A 21223-nucleotide genomic window follows, 5' to 3' on the forward strand; every position below is an offset into this window, starting at 1 on the left:
TAAACATTGCAGCGACAGTAATCATTGCAGTATTGTGCATTTTACTTCTATTCCCACCTGAAAGAGAGCTGCCAGAATTATCTGAAGGTAGCAGATGACATTATGAATTGAAATAGCTACGGTGTTAGATTTTTTTTTATTTAAAAAAAGATTGACAGAGATTTGTTTCAAGTGGAAAGGGGTTGACGCTCAAGGTGGCCTGATTATCCAATTTACCGTCCACATTCTTTCCATTAACAGGCTCTGTTTTGTATGAGGCAAAAATTAAACCACATAGATTAATACATGTCCTTTAGCTACTCCCTGACATCTTAGAAAATTAAACCACAAAGAATTAAAAAAAGTAATTGACTTTACATTATGTTCTGCTCACACCCTTTGGGTTATGTTTGTTTATGCCCTGCATTTCACTGAGCTTAGACCCTGAAATCAGATTGGTTTGCTCCTTAAACATGGCCATGTGTATGCTTGTGTGCTTCTTGTGAAGTATATGAAGAAAGAGTTGCTCAGTAAAAGTGCACAGTGATTCATTATTTCAGCAAATTCTGAACTTACTGATCACAACAGATTTTGAAAAAATGTTCTGTCCCCCTAGGAAACAAAGGATATAGTGGAACACATAGGAGCTTTGCTAAATAGATGAGCAGTGCCTGACTGGCAAACATATTTTATATTTACTGTAATTTCTTTGGGAATATGGGATGTGCTATACAAGTTCCACTCAAGTTTTGAATTCTGCCTCTAGACACTATACCGTGCACAGATCAAAGTAAGATAATAACAGGAATCCCACTAAAACCCCCCATCTTTCATATAACAATACATCTTGGCTACAATACATCTTTTCCCCGAACGGGAGTAGCATAGTATTTGCGCAAAAACACTGACAATCCTACATTAGATCGTCAGTGTTCTTGCGCAAATTCAAGCGGCCAGTGTAGACAGCTGGCAAGTTTTTCCGCAAAACTTGCCAGTCTAGACGCAGCAGTAAAAGTCTTTGTAATAATAATAAAACCTGGCTTTCACAGTGCATGATTCATCAGTAGGTCTTTCAGAACTTTACAAAGAAGGCCAGTATCATTAGCTCCACAAGAGAGACTGAGGCCCAGAGAAGAGAAGTGACTTGTTTAAGGTCACCAAGCAGGCCAATAAGGGCACATCTACACTGCAGGGCAAAAGTCCCATTAAGCTATGCAAGTTCAGCTATATCAATTGCATCGCTGAAGTCGGAATCGCTTAATTCAGCTTCTGTCACTGTTTGCACAGCAGGAAGTTGAAGGAAGAACACTTTCCCTCCAACTTCCCTTACTCCGCATGAAATGAGGGTTATAGGACTAGGAGAAAGAAGTCCTCCAGCTCGACATTATTTCAATATAATGGCTTGCAGTGTAGATGAGTACTATGTTATTTAGAAATAACATCAGTTATTCCAAAATAACACTGCTATGTAGTTATAGCCTAACAGTGCTGGGATTAGAACGCCATGCTTCCAAGTCCCAATAAAGTGCTGTATCCACTAGGCCACACTGCTTCTGTCTATGTCACTGTAGGGCAACCGGCTAGTCAGTACCATAATATATAAATATATGCAGGGCAAAAAGTCACTGCTATTAATAATGCTGATCCTTTGTTACATATTTTGACAGACTCTGCTGCTCATTATTGATTCTCAATTACTTCAAGTCAAACCTCACCTCAATTTAATTGGTTTCCTTAGGGTTCCATAACAATGTGATTACTCTTGATCACTTTTGGGGCAGTAAAAACATTTATGGGGAATTAAGCTATTGAGTGAAACTGAAATGACAGTAGTTTTTGATAACCTCAGAACTACTTATGCCAATGCCTGGAACTTTATTGCTATTATAAGACATGATTTTTTAAAAAAATTGCTACAGAAACAAAAATGTTTGTTTTCCTTGGGAGGCCTTGAAAATTTCCTCACAGTTCAGGTTTGATCATATTTGTTGCTGTCCTCTGGACGGTCTCCAATTTGTCCAGATCTTTCCTAAAGTGTGGTGTCCAGATCTGGACACAGTATTCTAGCTGAGGCCTCATCATTACTGAGTAGAGCTGCAGAATAAGCTCCCACTTAAAAATCCATTCCAGAATGTTATTTTTGCAAGTGTGCCATATTGCAAGAATGCCACATTGTTGGCGCATATTCAGTTTGTGGTTTATTACTGCTCCCACATCCTTTCATCTATATTACAAAAAGTTATTCCCCATTTTGCAGTGGTGCTTTGTTCCTTCTTAACTGAAGTACTTTGCACTTGTCTTTATTGAATTTCTTTTTATCCAGGCTCCAATTTATCAAGGAGGTGATACATTTTAATCCAGTCCTCCAGAGTGCTTGTGACCCTGCCCAGTTTGGTAGCGTCCATACGTTTTATAAGCATACTCTAAGCACCATTATAGAATTCATTAGTGAAAATATTGACTAGTGTCAGACCCAGAACACCTACAGGTCCCCATTAGATGCACTTTCCCAAGTTTGCCAGTAAACCATTGATAACTACACTTTGTATATGGTTTTCCAACCATTTGTGCACTCACCTTATAGAAATAGCATCTAGACCACATGTCCCCAATTTGTGTTTGAGAATGTCATGGAGGACTGTGCAAAAGCCTTACTAAAATCAAGACATATCACATCTGTTGCTTCCTCCCCATCCACTAGGCCAGTGACCCTACAAGATCAAGATTCATGCCAGTTACAAGATCAAGAACACATATTCCTGTTCATCCAGAAATATAATTTATGCCATCATGTGCCTAAAGTGTCTGTCTGCTATGTACATTGGACAAACGTCTCAGACACTTCGCCAAAGAATCAATTCACACAAAACAGACATAAGACTCTCTCACAGAGAGAAAGCTGTTGCCTGCCATTTCAGCCAGACTGATCATTCCCTTAATGACCTTATAACATGCATAGTGCTTCAAAGAGACTTCAGACTTCAACAAGAAGCTTCAGAATTGTCATTCATGCTTAAATTTGACACTTTGGCCGTGTCTACATTGGCACCCTTTTCTGGAAAAGGGATGCTAATGAGACAAGTCGGAATTGCAAATGCCCCGGGGGATTTAAATATCCCCCGTGGCATTTGCATGAACATGGCTGCCGCTTTTTTCCGGCTCGGGGCTTTGCCGGAGAAAAGCGCCAGTCTAGACGGGATCTTTCGGAAAATAAAGCCTTTTCCGGAAGATCCCTTATTCCTGATTTTAAGAGGAATTTTAAGATTTTCTCTTATTACAGCTGATAGAAAAAGCTTTGGCCTTCACTGAATTTTAACAGGAGCAGCTACTCAGTAGCACTAGAAATGTGGGGTTTTTGCTTTGCTGCATGTAAAGTATTACCCTGCACTTAACTCTGTGCTCTAACAGCTAGTATGTATGGGTTTAAACAAAGACTCTAATTATCTCACCCATTACAAAGATAGTTTCCCCAATTATCACCCCTAATGTCATTACCACACAGAAACTTACCTTTCTCCCTCACCCCCACTCTGTTCTAAAATTTGATTTGTCAATTTCACATGTGCTCATTTTTTTTGATTGTATCAGCATATGGTTGTGCCGATTTTCTTCCACATATTGATCTGAGGAAGTGGGTCTGGCCCACGAAAGCTCATCACCTAATAAACCATCTTGTTAGTCTTTAAAGTGCTACATAGTTCTGTCTTTTGTTTCATGATTGGATATGAATAGTGTCAATAAGGATAAGGTACAGTTTTTCTATGCTGCAACTGGTGGAAAACATTGTCTTCATCTCTTCTGGACATGATCCATGTTGTAAAAGACCTTTGGTTTAAATTCACAAAACAATGCAAGTATTATTTTCAAAGGAGAGAAATATTCTCCCTACTCTGATTTGCTGAAGATAAAATAAAGTTTGATAGATTCCTCTTCAGTATCCTTGAGACCATTTTATCTCTGTGGCTGCAAATACAAATATCCACCATAGAAGTGTGGATCAGTAAGAGGAACGGGAGAATTCCCACTTAGGTTCACAATTGACTTACTGAAAAAAAACAGAAGTGGCTGAGATGACTAATGACTGCTAACAACTTTTATAATACCAATGCAGACACAATAAACATAGTATTTACTGAGAAACACCCATATTACTTCCTAACCAACAATGATGCTGTTATAGTTAACTGGATTTTCATGCATATGAGTATATCGGATGTTGAGTAGCACCAGAGACAACTTCAGAATTACAAGCTTTGCTCAAAGATGTAAGACAGTGGTCCCCAATTTTTTGGGACTGCCGGGCACCCAGGGACAGGGCCACACATGTGCTGCGCACATGGGGGCGCCATGCATGTGCCACATGCCAGGGTGTGGCACCGTGCATGTACTGTGTGCCCAGGGCGGGGGCAGCGCGCGTGCCGTACACCCGGGGCGGGGGCCGTGCATGTGCCGGGGGCCCGGGGCCCGGGGAGCAAGAATGGCTAGGGCTAGCCCTCGTCACTCGGCGGGCGCACATAAATGCCCCGGCGGGTGCCATGGCACCCACAGGCACCGCATTGGGGACCACTGATTGTAAGATAACCAGAAAACCACACTGAAAATAGAAGACCTAGAACACAAAGGTGATTGCACCACATCCATCGAACTACAGTGCATCAGCTGCCAAATATGCTGCTTTTTAATAATGTTCAGTTTATTTTATGGGATGAATGTGCAGCTTCTTGTCATGAGCCAATCATGACATGAGGCCCAGGGGGATTATGTAGGGGGGGAAAAAAAGTACTTGTGTTGGAATCTCACTTGGATCCGCGAAAGGAATTCTCCAACTTCTTGAATTTTGTTCAGAGGTCTGGTTTTTTGAAGTGCCCCTGGCAATATTTAAGTTAGCCACATTGCCCACTAGCAGAATGCATAAGGACAGAAAACCATGGTGCATACACACAGTGGCTCGGGCTTTGTCTACACATACATTTGTACTGGTTTAATTAAATTAGTTTAATTAAACTGCTGCAAATCCCTTCCTGGTTTGAGAGCCCTATGTTGGTTTAGCTCCAAGCCAACCTGTTCCAAATGAACTTAAGCTAACTCAAGGTTGGATTACTATGAATTGAAATAGTTTAAAAATCACTTCATGACTTAAACTGGTTCAACGGTGTGTGTAATAGTAATCATTATAATACTTACCTGTGCTAGTGCTTTTCATCAGGCACTTAACAAAGGAGGTCAGGGTCATTATCCCCATTTTACAGATGGGGAAACTGAGGCACAGAGCCCCAAAATGATTTGTCTTATGTTACCCAGCAGAAATTAGTTAATTCTGCATTGAGGGACTTAACTTTTGAATATCTTGGAGAGTGTGTGTGTGTGTGTGTGTGTGTGTTCAAATGATCCATGTTAATGCTGCATTAATATAAGTGTGGGGTTTTACATCAAATAAATAGTCTTTCAAACTTTTGGGTCTTTGTACAAGACAGCAGCCAATACCAGGGTCACCCTGTAAATTCCATACACAGCTACCCCAAAAGTCTGACAACAGCCAGCCACCCATGTGCTTACGAGTGTACTGTCATGACCATATGGCGTTAAAATATTTTTGTAAGGAAGCCGCCTCCAATCTGAAGCTTCTATGAAATAATTGAAAACAAGAGTGAGTTTACGAGAAAACGATACGATGGACATTATTTTTAAAAAAATACTGTTTGTCAGCAACCTTTTACAGCTCCATATTTCCAAGAGAATAGAGCTATGGTAAACATCTGCAGTAGCTAAGTGATGGCCCCATCAGTGTCCTGGCAGCACCTGTGTATGTGTGTGTGTGTGTGTGTGTGTGTGTGTGTGTGTGTGTGTGCGCGCGCGTACGCACGTACGTGTAGGGGGTAAAGGTATTGTTAATTCAGCGATTTCTAGGGCTGCAAAGGGAAACACAATAAAACTCTCTCACACTAGAAAAGAGCTGGCACTTTATTAACATTTTGTAACTAATACATTACTGACAACCAATAAATTATTACAAACACTAACAAGCTATTAAACAAATGGACAGTCACTCCCCATACAAAACTGCAGTTAATATAAGTTGGGCCAGTGAACATGCAAGAAAAAAAGATTCAGCAAAGAATCATCAAAAGAAAAATCGTAGCAGACTTCAGTGTTCCTTAAAGAAACAAGAGGAATGAGAGTAATGGGCGGAGGAAAGTTGGAGGACAGTTACGGGCCACAGTTGCCTGTGAATAGAAACAATTGGTGGTGATGTGCATGATTCTAATAAAAGTTATTATTCCTCTATGCACATGGCATGAAAAATGGTTAGGGGGAGGAATGTGGCAGACTTTAACTCGGGGTGATGCTATGAGCAGAGGGAGGTGCACGTGCTAAAGAATCAGGGCTACACTAGGAAATGAACAATCTCTTCAATGTAGCAAATGGCCTGTCTTTAAACATCCTGGCTGTGTCTACACTGGCAAGTTATTCTGGAAAAGCAGCTGCTTTTCCGGAAAAACTTGCCAGCAGTCTACACTGGCCACTTGAATTTCCGGAAAAGCACTGACGAGCTAATGTAAAATCATCAGTGCTTTTCCGGAAAAACTATGCTGCTCCCGTTCGGGAAAAAGTCTTTTTCCGGAAAACTGTTCCGGAAAAGGGCCAGCGTAGACAGCACAGTAGTGTTTTCCGCAAAAAAGCCCCGATCGCGAAAATGACGATCGGGGCTTTTTTTTGGAAAAGCGCATCTAGATTGGCCACGGACGCTTTTCCGGAAAAGCATCCTGCCAATCTAGATGTGCTTTTCCGAAAATGCTTTTAACGGAAAACTTTTCCGTTAAAAGCATTTCCGGAAAATCATGCCAGTGTAGACGTAGCCCCTGATTTGTTTCCAAGATTGGCATGACAGCAGTGGCTTAAAGGGCCAGATCTACAGGAGAGTTTGGGGGCCACTGCCAAGCTTTGTTTTGTGGGGGTCTGCAAACACCCAGCCATCTGATCCAGTTGTATCACAGCTGCATTGTAGGACTAAATCTGTGACTCTCCCATTACTCTAATTGCCAGGCACAACCTGTGAGAGAAATCAGACCTGCCCTATGAAATGCAGGATCGATGTCATCCTTGCCTCCAGTAATTGGAGTCCTCGCTTCCCTATATTATTGCCATTGACGGTGTGTTGTGGGGGACCGCTGTTGTGCCAGTTTAACGTGTAAAAGAGCCAGGAAGACCAGTGTGCTGCCAGTCTGTCAGTGCAGCCCAGTCAGTGTGGCACTGCAAAGACTGATGAGTCAGGTTATGGGGGCAATAGTGACAGTCTTACTATCATCCCCTGTGGGGAATTGTTGGCACCGTGCCACCTGTTAGCATCAGGCATCACTCCGATTTTGACCATAAACCTACTTCCCAGAGGCACTGTGAGGAAAAAAATATGGCACCTTCCCTGACTACCAGCCTCCTTTTCTCATTTACACGAGATTGAGTGGCTTTGACGTATGAGCCAAGCTATGCATTCATACGATGCATTCGCTTCTTGGCTACCATGCAGTGTCATGCTGCCTAGTTTGGCTGTGAGACCTACAGAGCTAAGCCCCCATGGCAGGCGCTCCCTTACACCCCCTCTCTTGTCGTCACATGACACAAGGAAATCAGAAACTCTGCTAGCTTTCTCCTTTGGGCGATGCGCTTGCCCCTGTTTCTGACATCTCTCCTAGCACACTGATAAGGAGAAGGAGCTGTCCCTTGTCCTAAGGCCCTTGGACTCATCCCCTGAGTGGGAGCTGCCCATCCTCTCACTGAATCTCAAGGATATCAAATGGTTTTTGAGGTTCCTGCGTTTGGAGGGTTAACACGCAAGGCAAAGGGTAAAAAGCCCAACCGTCATTGTAAGGGGAAGCTGGGTCAATGCAAACAATCAACCCTCCCGTCAGCTCCAACTTCAGATTCTTCCCAAACCCTTCAGTACAGGGTGCTGGCCGCGAAGTTTCTTTGGCACCAGAACAGAGGCAGTCACAGCTGAGCGGTGGTAGAGTTTCAGGGCAGGGACTGTCCTATTGCTGCTGGAAAGCACCAGTAGATCTCTGACATGCCTTCTGCTATTTATCTCAGCATGACTGGGTGTCCTTTGTAGCCTCATTGGGGGATCAGAGCAAAACACATGGGACCTACTTTTGACAAGGAACACCACTCAGCTTGTAAATTTGTATCCCTAAAGCATGGGCAGGGGCAGGAACCAAAGGCCTGGGGGCTGGATGAGGCCCCCGACTTGCCTGGAATCTGGCCCCCAAGGGTTGGGACTTCCCCCTAAAGGGTTGCCAGATGGTTTAACCAAAAATACTGAAACCCGCCACCCTCCCCCCCCAAAAAAAAACCACAGGGGGAAAAATTCTGTTGACCAAAGTTGTTGAATAACAACAACAAAAAGACTGAGATTTATTAAGCAAAACAAATAAAAAACAGCATTAAAACAGCATCGCCCCTTTCAGTGCGTCTAGAGTCAGATTAGGCATTGCTTCCCCTTGGTCTTAAGGCTTTTTTCTGGTGGCCATTTTGTTTTCTTGATCCAGGAACCAGGTAAGCAGGGGATCTGGGGGCGTGGGGCTGGACGTGTCGGCAACCCGGTTGCCGAATGTGTGTAGGGTTGCCAGGTGTCTGGTATTTTCGCCTCCTGGCAGGGAAAAAACCCCAGAAAATATCAGACATTTTAGGTATTTTCTGAATTTTTTTTACCAGACAGGAGGCAAAAATACCGGACTGTCTGGGTCAATACCGGACACTGGCAACCCTACCCACATTCGGGTTTGGGGGCCTGTATTGGCACTCCAGCCCCCCCGACCACCTCCTCTATGGGGCTGGAGTGCCATACAGAATAAACTAGCCTGGGCCCCTCTAGGGAACGGAATGCAGGGAGTGGCTGTCTCCTTCTCTGTCGGGGGCCACATCAGTGAGGGTTTTTTTTCTCACTTATGTACAGCCCTGAACTGATTATTTCTGTGGTCAGTGGCTCCCACCCCAAAAAAGGTTTACCACCCTTGCCCTAAGTGTCCAATGGACATGTGCAAAGGCATGCAAAATGGCAGCCTTGCTATTAGACGCCATGTTTGAGGATGTGTTCCAATGTTTGCATTGGAGAAGTCACATAGGGTATGTCTACACTAGCCCCCTAGTTCGAACTAGGGAGGCTAATGGAGGCATTCGAAGTTGCAAATGAAGCCCGGGATTTAAATATCCTGGGCTTCATTTGCATCTTCCCGGGCGGGCGCCATTTTTAAATGTCCCTTAGTTCGAACTCCGTGCCCGTGGCTACACGAATTAGGATCTCTAATTCGAACTACCAGTACACCTCGTTCCACTCTGTAGCCGCGGGCACGGAGTTCGGACTAAGGGACATTTAAAAATGGCGGCACCCGGGAAGATGCAAATGAAACCCGGGATATTTAAATCCCGGGCTTCATTTGCAACTTCGAATGCCTCCATTAGCCTCCCTAGTTCGAACTAGGGGGCTAGTGTAGACATACCCATAGCTATGTTTGCTTCTGGTGATATGCTACAGTGCCAGGCCCATTCTTGTAGATTCTTCTGCTTTGAGGATCTAGAAGTAACACCAAATTAAGCTAACTTGAAGTAACATCATCGGCTTGTTGTGACATTTTCTATCCAAAGCCAGAAATTGAACTCCGGGTCTCCCTATCTACCATTCAGGATGTGATGGCTTAACCTGTAAAACCTTTATTGTTCCATTCTGAAACCCTCTGTCTTGATAAAACAAGTGCTAGGTTATGAGTAATTTTTTGGCCTGGAAAATTTGATCGATGTATTGATTTATCTATTTCCACAAGCGATTTCAATGGAGTTAGGCTGATATTTTATAATGCTACCCTGCCTGGGACTCTGGAGCTGGCTTAATCTCTGTCCCCATGCTGAGAAGCATGGCCTGCACATTGTGTATTTTTGGGATTGTGTCCGGATCCTAGAGTAGAAGAGCTATTTGTATACAGTAGCCATGAAGACATAGGCAGCAAGGGGGCCAGTGCAGGGGTGAGGAATTCATAGTACTCATAGTATAGCTAAAAATCATTCAATTGATGTAGCTGAAGTTGTGTAGTTCAATTGTAGTCGTATAGCTTAATTTGACTTTTGCCCTGCTGTGTAGACATACCCTAAGACTGGATCCTATCAATGACTATCTGGGTTCTGGTCAGATTCTGACTACTGGTTCTCCTACATTAATGTTTTCTCTGTGGCTCTCCTGTATGACAGAAGAGGGCAGAAACCCCATATAGTATCAACACTCCTATAAAAAGGAAAGAAGTCTAAGAAAACATGCATGGCTAAAATGGATCTCATGGAACCATGGAAACTATGAAAGATGCTACCTGGCTGGTCCTCTGAGGGGTTTTTGCAGAGGGTCAGATGTCCAAAGGAAACTGACTCTCAGTAAGGCATTGTGAAATAAAAGTTGGTCCTATTCACATCAATTGGAGTTTTGCCATTGATTTCACTGAAGCCAGGATTTCACCCTATTATTCTTGAAATTCTGCCAAGGATGAATTCCAAGACTAAAAACTCAAAGACCACAGAAAAATAATAATTATTCCCTCACTTGCTATGGGAAGTACTCAGCATGGACATAATTTTCACAGTGCATTTGTGCATACTGAAAGGTGTGCTTCCTTTGGGTACAATTGATCTGACTGGTGGGTGCAAAATGAGATGTGATACTCCTGCATGTGACTGACTAGGTCTCTAGCCACGTGAATATGCAAATTTTCATATTGTGTATGCATTCATTCATGTGTGCATGCAAAGCAGAAATGTAAATACACTGGTACAAATATGAGCGAGATCAAATTGGGTCAATTGTTTCTTGAGGTAGGCTGTTGGGTGGTGTATTTTTTCCTCCACTAACTTGCTCTAGCTTTAAATCTCTTTAAAATCTTTTTGATTATAGTATTCATTACAGACTGTTATGTTAACTAGGGCAAAATCATGCAATCTTTATTGATGACTTTCTTACGCAAAATCTCCTCTGGAGTTCACTGGAAATTTTCCTTTAGTGAATTCTTAGTCAGGACTACAGGATTCAGCCCTTAGAGATCAAGTCATGCAGATTCCATGACACCAAGATCATTTTCTGCTCGGTAAAGAAACTATGAAGAGATCAGTCTGACCCAGAACACTGTATCTGAAAACTTTAAAGAGGTAATACCAGACAGGACCTGCATGGTCCAACTCTCCATTTACAGCAGCATAAAGTGGGTGCAAAATGCTATCAATCAGATTGGCAACAACTGGTACTCACACCACACTGTGCAGGGCAGTGGAGAATCAGTCCTTATGCTTCAGACCATCTTGAATTAGAGCACAGAGTTAAGTGCAGGGTAATACTTTACATGCAGCAAAGCAAAAACCCCACATTTCTAGTGCTACTGAGTAGCTGCTCCTGTTAAAATTCAGTGAAGGCCAAAGCTTTTTCTATCAGCTGTAATAAGAGAAAATCTTTGGTGTTCTATGCTACATATATTTGGCATTTCACTTTGTGCTAAGTAATTATATATAGGTACGTGTGTTTATGGGCCAGTATCTAGCTATATATTTTTAGATACATGGATGTTATTTCATAGCTCCGTTGTTTAAATTATATGCAGTTCCTTCACATTAGTCATCAGCATCAGGACATAGTGCTATGTACTGAGTGTCATATTCAGATTTTAGGCCCAAATTTTAGAAATCAGTGGAAATTAATTTGCCCAAAGGCAACATTTTAACCGTGGTATCCCTCTCATCTCCCTTGCCAAATCAACTGTGAGACCAGAGAGCTGCAGGGATCTTTTTGGACCCTGAAGGCTTATTTAGTGGTAGTATTTTCCTCAATAATAGAAATTAGAGGGGATGTTCAAATTTATAGCAATGGGGGGCATAATGGAAAATGACTAAATTGGCAGCACTGCATGTAACTAGTTGATCACTGAGGGTACGTCTACACAGCAGGACTAAAGTTGAATTTAGGGTGTAGGAAAATCCCTGCTTCTTGCCCCCAAAAGTCTTGCAGTGGAAGAGAGGCTCCCAGGTTCCCGTTGTGTCTTCTTGAACAGGGGGACGAGAGACTGAGCTCATTACGTTTCATTTTCCCTAGTACAACCTCACTGAAATCAGGGGTGTATAGCGAAGAAGACATCATAACCCATTTATTTTGGTGGTCTTAACTTGGTCCCATCTGGCTTTAAACTCTCTGGGTGCATCGACACTGCACCTTTATCTCAAAATAAGCTATGCAATTTGAGCTATACAAATTGTGTGGTTTATTTCGAGTTAATTTCAAAATAGCTAATTTCATAATTTGGCACGGTCTACACAGTGCTATATTTCAAAATAAACCACTATTCCAAAACATCCTTTAATCCTCATGGAATGAGGTTTATGGGGATGTTGGAATATCGAGCCCATTGCATTTTGAAATAATGGGCTTGTTTCAAAGACGCAGAATAGCTATTTTGGGATACCAGAAGTATCCTGAAATAGCGCTGCAGTGTAGACGTACCCACTGAAGCTTCCCTATAGTTGATCTATTTCCCTCCCCGCCACTGCTCACTATCTGACGATGGCTACAAACCTACACCCACGTGCGTAAATTTACTGCCCTGAATAGTTCCATTGGTTTTACAGGGATACCTTAGGACCTGATCCTGCAAAGACTTACACAAAAATCTAGACCGGGGTGGGCAAAAGGGCCTCCGTGGGCTGAATCCGGCCTGCCAAGTGAGTTGATCTGGCCCTTAGAAGCCCTGCTGCTCCTCCCACCCCCAGGCCACTTAGAGAACTAGAGCCTGGGGGTGGGGGGAAGCATATGCAGTCTCCTCCCGCCCTGTCCCTGCCCCTGCTTCTAAGAACTGCATGCTCCTTGCAGGATGGGGCAGGGTGGGAGGAGACTTCCCTCGCGCCTCCTGCCCCAGGCCAATCAGTCTCCTCCTGCCCTGCAAAGGGCTCAGCAGTTAGTCAACCAGCAGCTGCTGCTCAGATGCTGCTCTAAGTGTGGCGCTCCCTTGCAGGGCGGGGGCAGGGAGTGAGAGACTTCACATGCTCCCCCTTCCCAGGCTCTGATTGACCTGGAGGCAATAGAGGGGAGAATGTGAAGTCTCCTCCCACCGCCAGAGGCCCAGGTAACAAGAGGGAACTGCCAGCTGTTCAGACCACCTGGCGGTTTTCTCGGGGGGGAGGGAGGGGGGAAGAGATGGGTCACAAAGACTTAGGGGGTGTCTAGACTACAGGGTTTTGTCGACAAAGGTGGACTTTTGTCGACAAAACTATACCTGCGTCCACACTGCCTTTGAGGTATGTCGACATAATGTCGACAAAACTCAGCAGTTTTGTCGACGTATGTAAACCTCATTCTACGAGGAATAACGCCTTTTGTCGACAGAGTTCTGTCGACAGAAGGCGTTATTGCATCTACACTGTCCTTTGCGTCTACACTGTTATGTCGACAAAGCGGCTTGCTTTGTCGACAGAACTGAATGTAGTCTAGATGCTCTTTGTCGACAGAAGCTTTGTCGACAGTATCTGTCGACAAAACTTCTGTCGACAAAACCCTGTAGTCTAGACGTACCCTTAGTGTGCTCCCCCATCCCCAGGCCAATCAGGGTCTGTGGGTGGAGAAACACAGAAATGTCCTGGCCCCACCCCTTTTATCTGAGGCCTCGCCCCTTCCAGGCAGCCCGGGGCCACTTCAAAAATTTCTGAAGTGGCCCCCTGTTAAAAATTATTGCCCACCCCTGATCTAGTCTGTGATTCCTTCAACTGAGGTTCAGCATTTGGAGCAAGAATACTAACCACATCGACTGATTTTTCATTAATGCTTTCCCCGGGGGGCTATTTTGAGGTTCAGGCTGAACATTAATATTCCACTGTGGGTGGTGAAAAAAAAGAGATATTTCTTTGGCAGTGAAGTATAAGGGATGATACTACAATGGAACCATTCTTGCAGCAATTGCAGATACCTACCGCACAGACAGTTATACGTGAATAGAAAGTGACAGATGTACTTTTATAGGGTAACTACTATCCCTGTTAATTTCTTGCAGACAGGTTAAGCTCTTTGTGCAGCTTTAGTCACACGGATAGCCTGTATACTCTTTTTTGGTCACCGGGAAGATCTAAATCTTCTCTGATTGTGACTCTTCTCCAGTCCTCCTGGTATCACTCTTCTCATGTCCACCTTCCTGTCAACTCAGCCAGATCTGCCTTTCTCCAACGTTTATGTTTCTGTTCCCAGTGCCAGGTCCCTGATCCATGATCGTTCCTTCCTGCCATCCTTATTTCTTTCACTGACTTCCACACCCTGAACTCAAACAGGACTCTGCTTGCTATGCTGTGAGGGTCAGTCAGGTCTGGCATTATCTTTTTCGGGCCTGGGGACAAAAGCTGAATGAAAATCCTGATCTTATCCATGCCAGAGATACTCCAGAGTGTACCAGGGCAATCTCAGCCCACACAAGATGAGAGTACAGTATTTGTGCCAGACCCTACAGAAAGAACACTAGACCTCCCAAGACTTTTTGCATTCATATGTCTCTCTTCTGTGGCATTAATTGTAGTATTTTGTTGTAGCAATTGTAGTAATTTGTTGTCAATTTCAGGTCAAGGCCTGAAGGAGCTCTCTCCTCCAGAAGCTGAGCTTCTACTTGAGGTTCATTGGCTGGGCATTTTGGGAAGGGTTGAAGAACTTGTGAATAAATGGCAGTATAAGGATTTGGGAATATGACTCGTCTCATGAGTACTGTGTACAGATCCTTCCTGCACTCTCTTGGGAGCCAATGTGACAGGCCTAAGTGCAGTGGGTCCCAACAGGTACCCTCTGCACATAGACACCACTAAGGCCTCCACAAGACCTTCTCTAGCAGATCTTGAATCCTGCCTCTTCTCCCCAGAGGCCTGATCCACCGCAGCAGGAGTATACCTGAGCTCCTACTCAAGCCATGCCATCACCTCAGCCATACAACATCAGCAGACATCTCAGCACAAAAGCATCCAGGCAACTCTAACAAGTTGTTGGTGTATCACTACCACCCATCCACTTTCCCCTCAGTGCGCCCCAGCCTGTGTTCTCCTGATCATCCCCAGTACCCAATCTTCCCCCTCTACACCTGCAAGCTGAACTGCTCCACACCTTTCACCTCAGACCCCGCCTCTCCTTCTCTCCAGCTGCTTCTGCTCTCACATTCTCTTCCTGCTGCATCACACTGATCACATCAGCACCCAACTCCCATTTCCCTAAGGAAATTGCATTAGTGTATCAAAAACCCATTGCATCATCTACATAGTTAAAACATTACACTGAAAAGGGAACTTTAAAAATGGCGGTACGCACCTGTGCATGTCGACATATAGAGCTCTGTGACATAAGCCCTATAGAGAACCCCAGAGCTGAACACGACTAACCTGTGGAACAATTTGGATCCATATCTGAACTTTGTGGTTGGCTGTTATTTCTATAATGGACCAAGCTTAATCCTTGGATCTAAACTCCCCTGCACTCAAAATTACCTCCTTTGACATTTCCTAATTTCAGTCCTGACAGCTACCAACAGCTATATTATCTTAGTATCAGCTCAGTCCCTCTCCACAAGAAGTGAACATTTGACATCTTCATCTGAAAGAACCAAAGGGAGATGTCCACTGGATCACTGGGAAGAGCAGTAGAGAATACTCTCCTGAGGAACTGCTAGTTACCTCATAAGTAGCTGTAAATTATTTTCTAAGTCAAGGCCCAACATTAAGGAAAACTGAAAGATGTTCCACAAAATCTAGTATGGCTCTTCATGGCAATGTTGCTAAGCAACAGCATAAGTGAACTGCATGTTTCTGGTACTGCTGAAGAAGAAAAGTATTTAGAACCCTAATTTTAAAGCTAGTTAGGAGCCTAGAGTGATTTTCCAAAACATGGACATGCCTAACTCTCGATACATTGGGATGAAAATCCCACTAGGAGTCACTCTGAATCTTTTGGCACATAAATACCTTCATAAAGCTGACCCTAAGAGCAGGCCTACAATACATGGGGAAGTTGATCTAAACTATGAAGCATGAGTTACAGTAATCGCGTAATTCAAGTTGATGTAGCTTAGGGTACATCTAGACTACATGCCTCTGTCGCCAGAGGCATGTAGATTAGGCTACCAGACATAGTAAAATGAAGCGGCGATTTAAATAATCGCCGCTTCATTTAAATTTACATGGCTCAGCACGATAGTCTGGACGCGCGGGTGTCAACATCAAAGGTATTTGTCGACCACTCAGGTAAACCTCATCCCAGGAGGCATACCTGGGTGGTCGACAAATACCTTTGATGTCGACACCCGCACGTCCAGACTACAGCGCTGAGCCGACAAACAGATGATCAGCTGTTTGTCGGCTCAGCGCGGCAGCCATGTAAATTTAAATGAAGTGGCGATTATTTAAATCGCCGCTTCATTTTACTATGTCTGGTAGCCTAATCTACATGCCTCTGGTGACAGAGGCATGTAGTCTAGATGTACCCATTGATGTATTTCTGCGGGGTCCACACTACACTGGGTTGGTAAGAGAAACTCTCCTGTTGACTCCCCTTATTAATCTCATTCTGGTGTGTACTGGAATTGACAACTAACCAATTGGTGGTTGATTTAATGGGTTTTCAATAGCCCTGCTAAACTGATGCAGTGTCAGTGTCCATCCACCCAATAGTGGAAACAAGCTCTAGTGCAGGGCCACCCCTTGCACACCACCACCAAAGGGGAGCTTGCAGCTGCACCAGATACGTGCCCCATACCCTGCTCCCACACACTAACTCACCATTGGGCACTCGTGAGGCCACATGTGGAGCCCCCCACTATAGAAAGGATGTGGACGCATTGGAGAGGGTCCAGCAGAGGGTGACCAAAATGATTAGGGGGCTGGAGCACATGACCTACGAGGAGCAGCTGAGAGATTTGGGCTTATTTAGTCTGCAAAAGAGAAGCGTGAGGGGGGATTTGATAGCAGCCTTCAACTTCCTGAAGGGAGATTCCAAAGAGGATGGAGAGAGGCTGTTCTTAGTGGGGGTGGATGGCAGAACGAGGAGCAATGGTCTCAAGTTACAGTGGGGGAGGTCTAAGTTGGAGATTAGGAAAAACTATTTCACCAGGAGGGTGGTGAAGCACTGGAATGGGTTATTTAAGGAGGTGGTGGAAACTCCATCCCTAGAGGTTGGGTTGATTTAGTTGGGGTTGGTCCTGCTTTGAGCAGGGAGCTGGACTTGATGACCTCCTGAGGTCTCTAACTATGATTCTATTATTCTAACTCCCCTGCAGACACCCACACCCCAACCATGAGCCCCTCCCACACCTCAACTGTCTCACAGACCCCACACTACAGCCATAAGACCCCCTCCTGCCCCATACTACCTCACAGAGTTTGGACCTCCACCCCAACCTCCTGCCCAGAGTCACTCCCACACTCCAAATCCCTTGGCGCCAAACCCAAACAAACCTCTTTTATGAAACTTGAACTTTATGAAGCTTTTGAGTGGCTCCCAAGACCTTTGTAAAATATTGACTCCCCAACAGTGTATGCACACACATACACAATCAACAAGGCAGGCTGGTTTTCCCCAGCACACACGCACATACTCATGCTTAGCTTTAGAAAACCTGGAAACCTCAAAGAGAGTAAATTATAGCATCCCCTTATGGGGCCAGAGATGAATCAGAGAGTATGGTCAGCACTGTCCATTTTGTACTACTCCAGTAGGGCAAAATGGACAGATTCCACTTGGAAATGTCCCTTTGCGAAGGGAAAAGTCTTGCTGATGCAAACCTGGCACAGCCGGTTTCTTTGTCAGCCACCTTCCTGTGCACCCACATAGGAGAGAGGAGAGGGCATGGTGTGACACAACTTCTCCATGCTAGTCTTCTAGTGGCCTAAAGCTCCTCATGGCCTTTAGGCCAATGGAATAAGTTACAACACCCCCTCATATGCTCTAATGCTAGGGCAAGGCTGACACTGAATCAGGCAGCTATATTTAGCTCCTAGAGAACTGCATTTAACAAAGCCCCAATGTAGGGAGAACTCATTCCAATGTCTCTCCCATCTTGGTCACCTCTGAGGGACCTTTAGTATGTCCCTTGATGCCGGCAGTCAATACACATGCACTCTCTCTCATTCTCTCTCTCCTTTTCCAACTATAGTCACACTCCTTTAGCTACATTAGGAAATATAAACTATTCAAAACGTTGTGCAGAGCAATTCTTACCACTAATATCTCATGTCATGCCTGTGGTTAACACGAACGTCCAGAAACTGCCCACTTATAGTACAGTAACTCTATACTATCAAGCAAAGAGAATAAGGAGACACTTTGAGTAACAAATGGGTTATTGAAAACTGCTAGAGACATATTTTCAGCATTAATTGTGAAAGCTTGAGGTAAAACTGTTACTGGTAATGAATGCCTTTAGACAATGCTTAGTAGCTTCTGACACTGTGTCTTTCTTAGTAAAAGACACCAGCAAATCTTTGCCTGTTTTAGTCATTCAGTATTTACCCTCCCCACTCCACCCAGCAAACTCTGCCTAACCTGACCTTTTCAACTTTGGGTAGAAACCGGAGTCACAATGTGCCTCCAAACTGCATCCAGACCTTCAAGAAAGAATGAAAGAAAAAGCAGAGAGAATTAATCCCTCAAGATTATGAAGAAACTGTTGTTTTGATGTTAAATATTTAAGTCTTTGAAAAATTGATGTTTGTTTTTTAAAATGAGCCTTTTTTGGTAGTTGAAATACATTTTTAGGGACTCTCTTTGTCCCCACTAAGGTATTATGAACACTGGCTGCCAATCCTAAAACTGAATGGTGGAAAGAGACATTGAAGGGGTTAAGAAAAAAGGAAGAGGAGGAGGGAGTGATACCTAGGGGAAAGCAGAATTTCCTGCAAAGGTTCTTGGAAGCAGGAGGGGAGGGATTTATGTAATTTTTTCTTTATCTTCATCTTGTGGGGGGAAATGGAGAAACCCTTCAACCTGACAGGACAAGCGTTTCCTGGAATGCATGGAATCAGCAGCGAGAAGGGTTCAGTAGAGTCCACATCCACGCAGGTTGTTGGCGATGATGACATCCGTAACAGCATCAAAGACAAACTGGATGTTGTTGGTGTCCGTGGCACAGGTGATGTGCGTGTAGATCTCCTTGTTGGGGGACTTGTTCTTGCTCTCATACTGAGACTGGATGTAGGCCACAGCCTCAGTGAAAGAGTTAGGGCCTATGAGAGAAGCCAAGAAGAAAGGAAAGCATGCATTAAAACAATCCCAAACACAGGACCCAAATCTGCTTTAGTTGAAGGCAATGAGAATTTAGTAGCATGAGATCATTGTCCTAACTTTGCTAGCTCTTACTGGACACTATAAACAACAATCTATGGGTCTGACCTTTCTCTTGCATGCAAGAATGAAGATAACAGAATTATGCTAATGTAAAATTAGCATAGGAGCAGATGCTTTCCCGACTGTAAAACATTCCATGGTGTGAACCCAATCAGAGTCATCCTTATTCATATTGTAGAATACACAGTTGTGTAGGGCACCCAAAAATGTGGGGCACCACCGGGGTTTAATGTCCACCCAGCCGCCTCATCTGTGTTCTGTGGTTCTGCTTCTGCTGGAAAGGATCTAAGAGGGATAGCTATATTAGTCTGTAACTTCAAAAACGAGTGGTCCTGTGGCACCTTAGAGCACGTCTAAACTACATTCCTCTTCTGAAAGAGGAATGTAAATGAGCCTGATCAAAAATGCAAATGAAGCACATATTTACAACTCTTGCTTCATTTGCATAATCGCGTGTGAGCGCTTTTTCGGAAAAGGGCTTTTAAAAAAAGAAACCTCAGTCTAGATGGGGTTCTTTCAAAAAAACCCTTTTTCGAAAGAACCCGTACTCCTGAAAAAATGAGGAGTACGGGTTCTTTCGAAAAAGGGTTTTTTTCTTCGAAAGAACCCTGTGTAGACTGTGTTTTCTTTTTAAAAAAACCCTTTTTTGAAAAAGAGCTCTCATGCGATTAAGCAAATGAAGCGTGAAATTTGTAAATCTGTGCTTCATTTGCATTTTCGATCGGGCTCATTTACATTCCTCTTTCGGAAGAGGAAAATTGCTTAGACATAGCCTTTAGAAACTAACCCTCGCAGACCAGATCTGGCCAGCGAGCTGGTATTTGCCGGCCCGTGATTTACACTGTAGTAAAAGCACTGTGTTGATCTTGACCCCTCCCCTTGCCTGTTTATATGCTCCTCAGTTAATTCTCTGTAGCAGTAGAGTCCCTTCCATTTTCACCATGACCCAGGGCTAGCTTGCCGGGGTTTCTTTGGCAGTTTGTTTTCTGTGGGATTTTCAAGATGAATGTTTGACGATATGAATAAGCTTCTCCCATGCACATCTTCACTTTGACCCAGAAGTTCCAGTTCAGCAGAGCACTGAGGCATGAGCTCAATTTTAAGCATGTGCTTAAATCTCAGAGCATGTGTTGAAAGTGAAGCCCGTATAGAAGTGCATTGCTGAACTGGAGCCTGAGCGAGGAGCCTGCTTTCCAGCAATGTGTTAACATGGCCATGTAGAACCAATGTTCTGACTCCCATGTTACCCCACTACTGGCTGCAGGCCCAGAGGCTGTGGATGGGGAAAAGAAGTGTGGGCTTCCTTACATCCCAGACGTTCCCAGCTGCCAGAAAAGTGCCTAGAGGCTATGGCCAACGGGCGCAATTTAGAACAATCTTGAGCATCCTCCTCTGAGTTATGAGAGGGACCAGCCTGGATGCCAACCATGCCCAGAACTGGGACGCTTCAACGGGTCTTAAAGCCAAATTTGTTTTTCTCTTCCTTAAGTGATGATCGAGCTCTGTGGTGTCCAATGGTGTTCCCTATGAGCTGAGCGCTTGGGTGGCTGCCCAGCAGAGATTCCGGTACCACCCATAGCTGCTCACAGTGGACAGCATGGCTGCGTCTAGACTGGCAAGTTTTTCTTCAAAAGCAGCTGCTTTTGCGGAAAAACTTGCCAGCTGTCTACACTGGCTGCTTGAATTTCCGCAAGAACACTGACTTCCTACTGTCTGAAATACTGTGCTGCTCCCATTCGGGCAAAAGTCCTTTTGTGCAAAGCGCAAGTGTAGACAGATTTTGTTTTAGGCAAAAAAGCCCCGATCGCGAAAATGGCGATCGGGGCTTTTTTGCGGAAAAGCGCGTCTAGATTGGCACGGATGCGTCCGTGCCAA

The 21223-nt window shown here is 44.2% G+C and overlaps 1 protein-coding gene across 2 annotated transcripts in view; it reads right to left on the reverse strand.

Annotated features, from left to right (window-relative positions):
• GNAO1 (G protein subunit alpha o1) overlaps nucleotides 1-21223 on the reverse strand; it is a 352130-nt gene that overhangs the window by 21826 nt on the left and 309081 nt on the right. The window contains exon 8 of one of the 2 annotated variants that reach the window (XM_075940405.1): nucleotides 16449-19227. The exons of the other annotated variant lie outside the window; for it this stretch is intronic. Coding sequence (XP_075796520.1) covers nucleotides 19040-19227 — 188 coding nt within the window. The 3' untranslated portion in view covers nucleotides 16449-19039. Of the gene's footprint in view, nucleotides 1-16448; nucleotides 19228-21223 lie in introns of those variants that run through there. 2 annotated transcript variants of the gene reach the window in all.

This window comes from Pelodiscus sinensis, chromosome 12 (assembly GCF_049634645.1).
Source record: "Pelodiscus sinensis isolate JC-2024 chromosome 12, ASM4963464v1, whole genome shotgun sequence".
Lineage (NCBI taxonomy): Eukaryota > Metazoa > Chordata > Testudines > Trionychidae > Pelodiscus > Pelodiscus sinensis.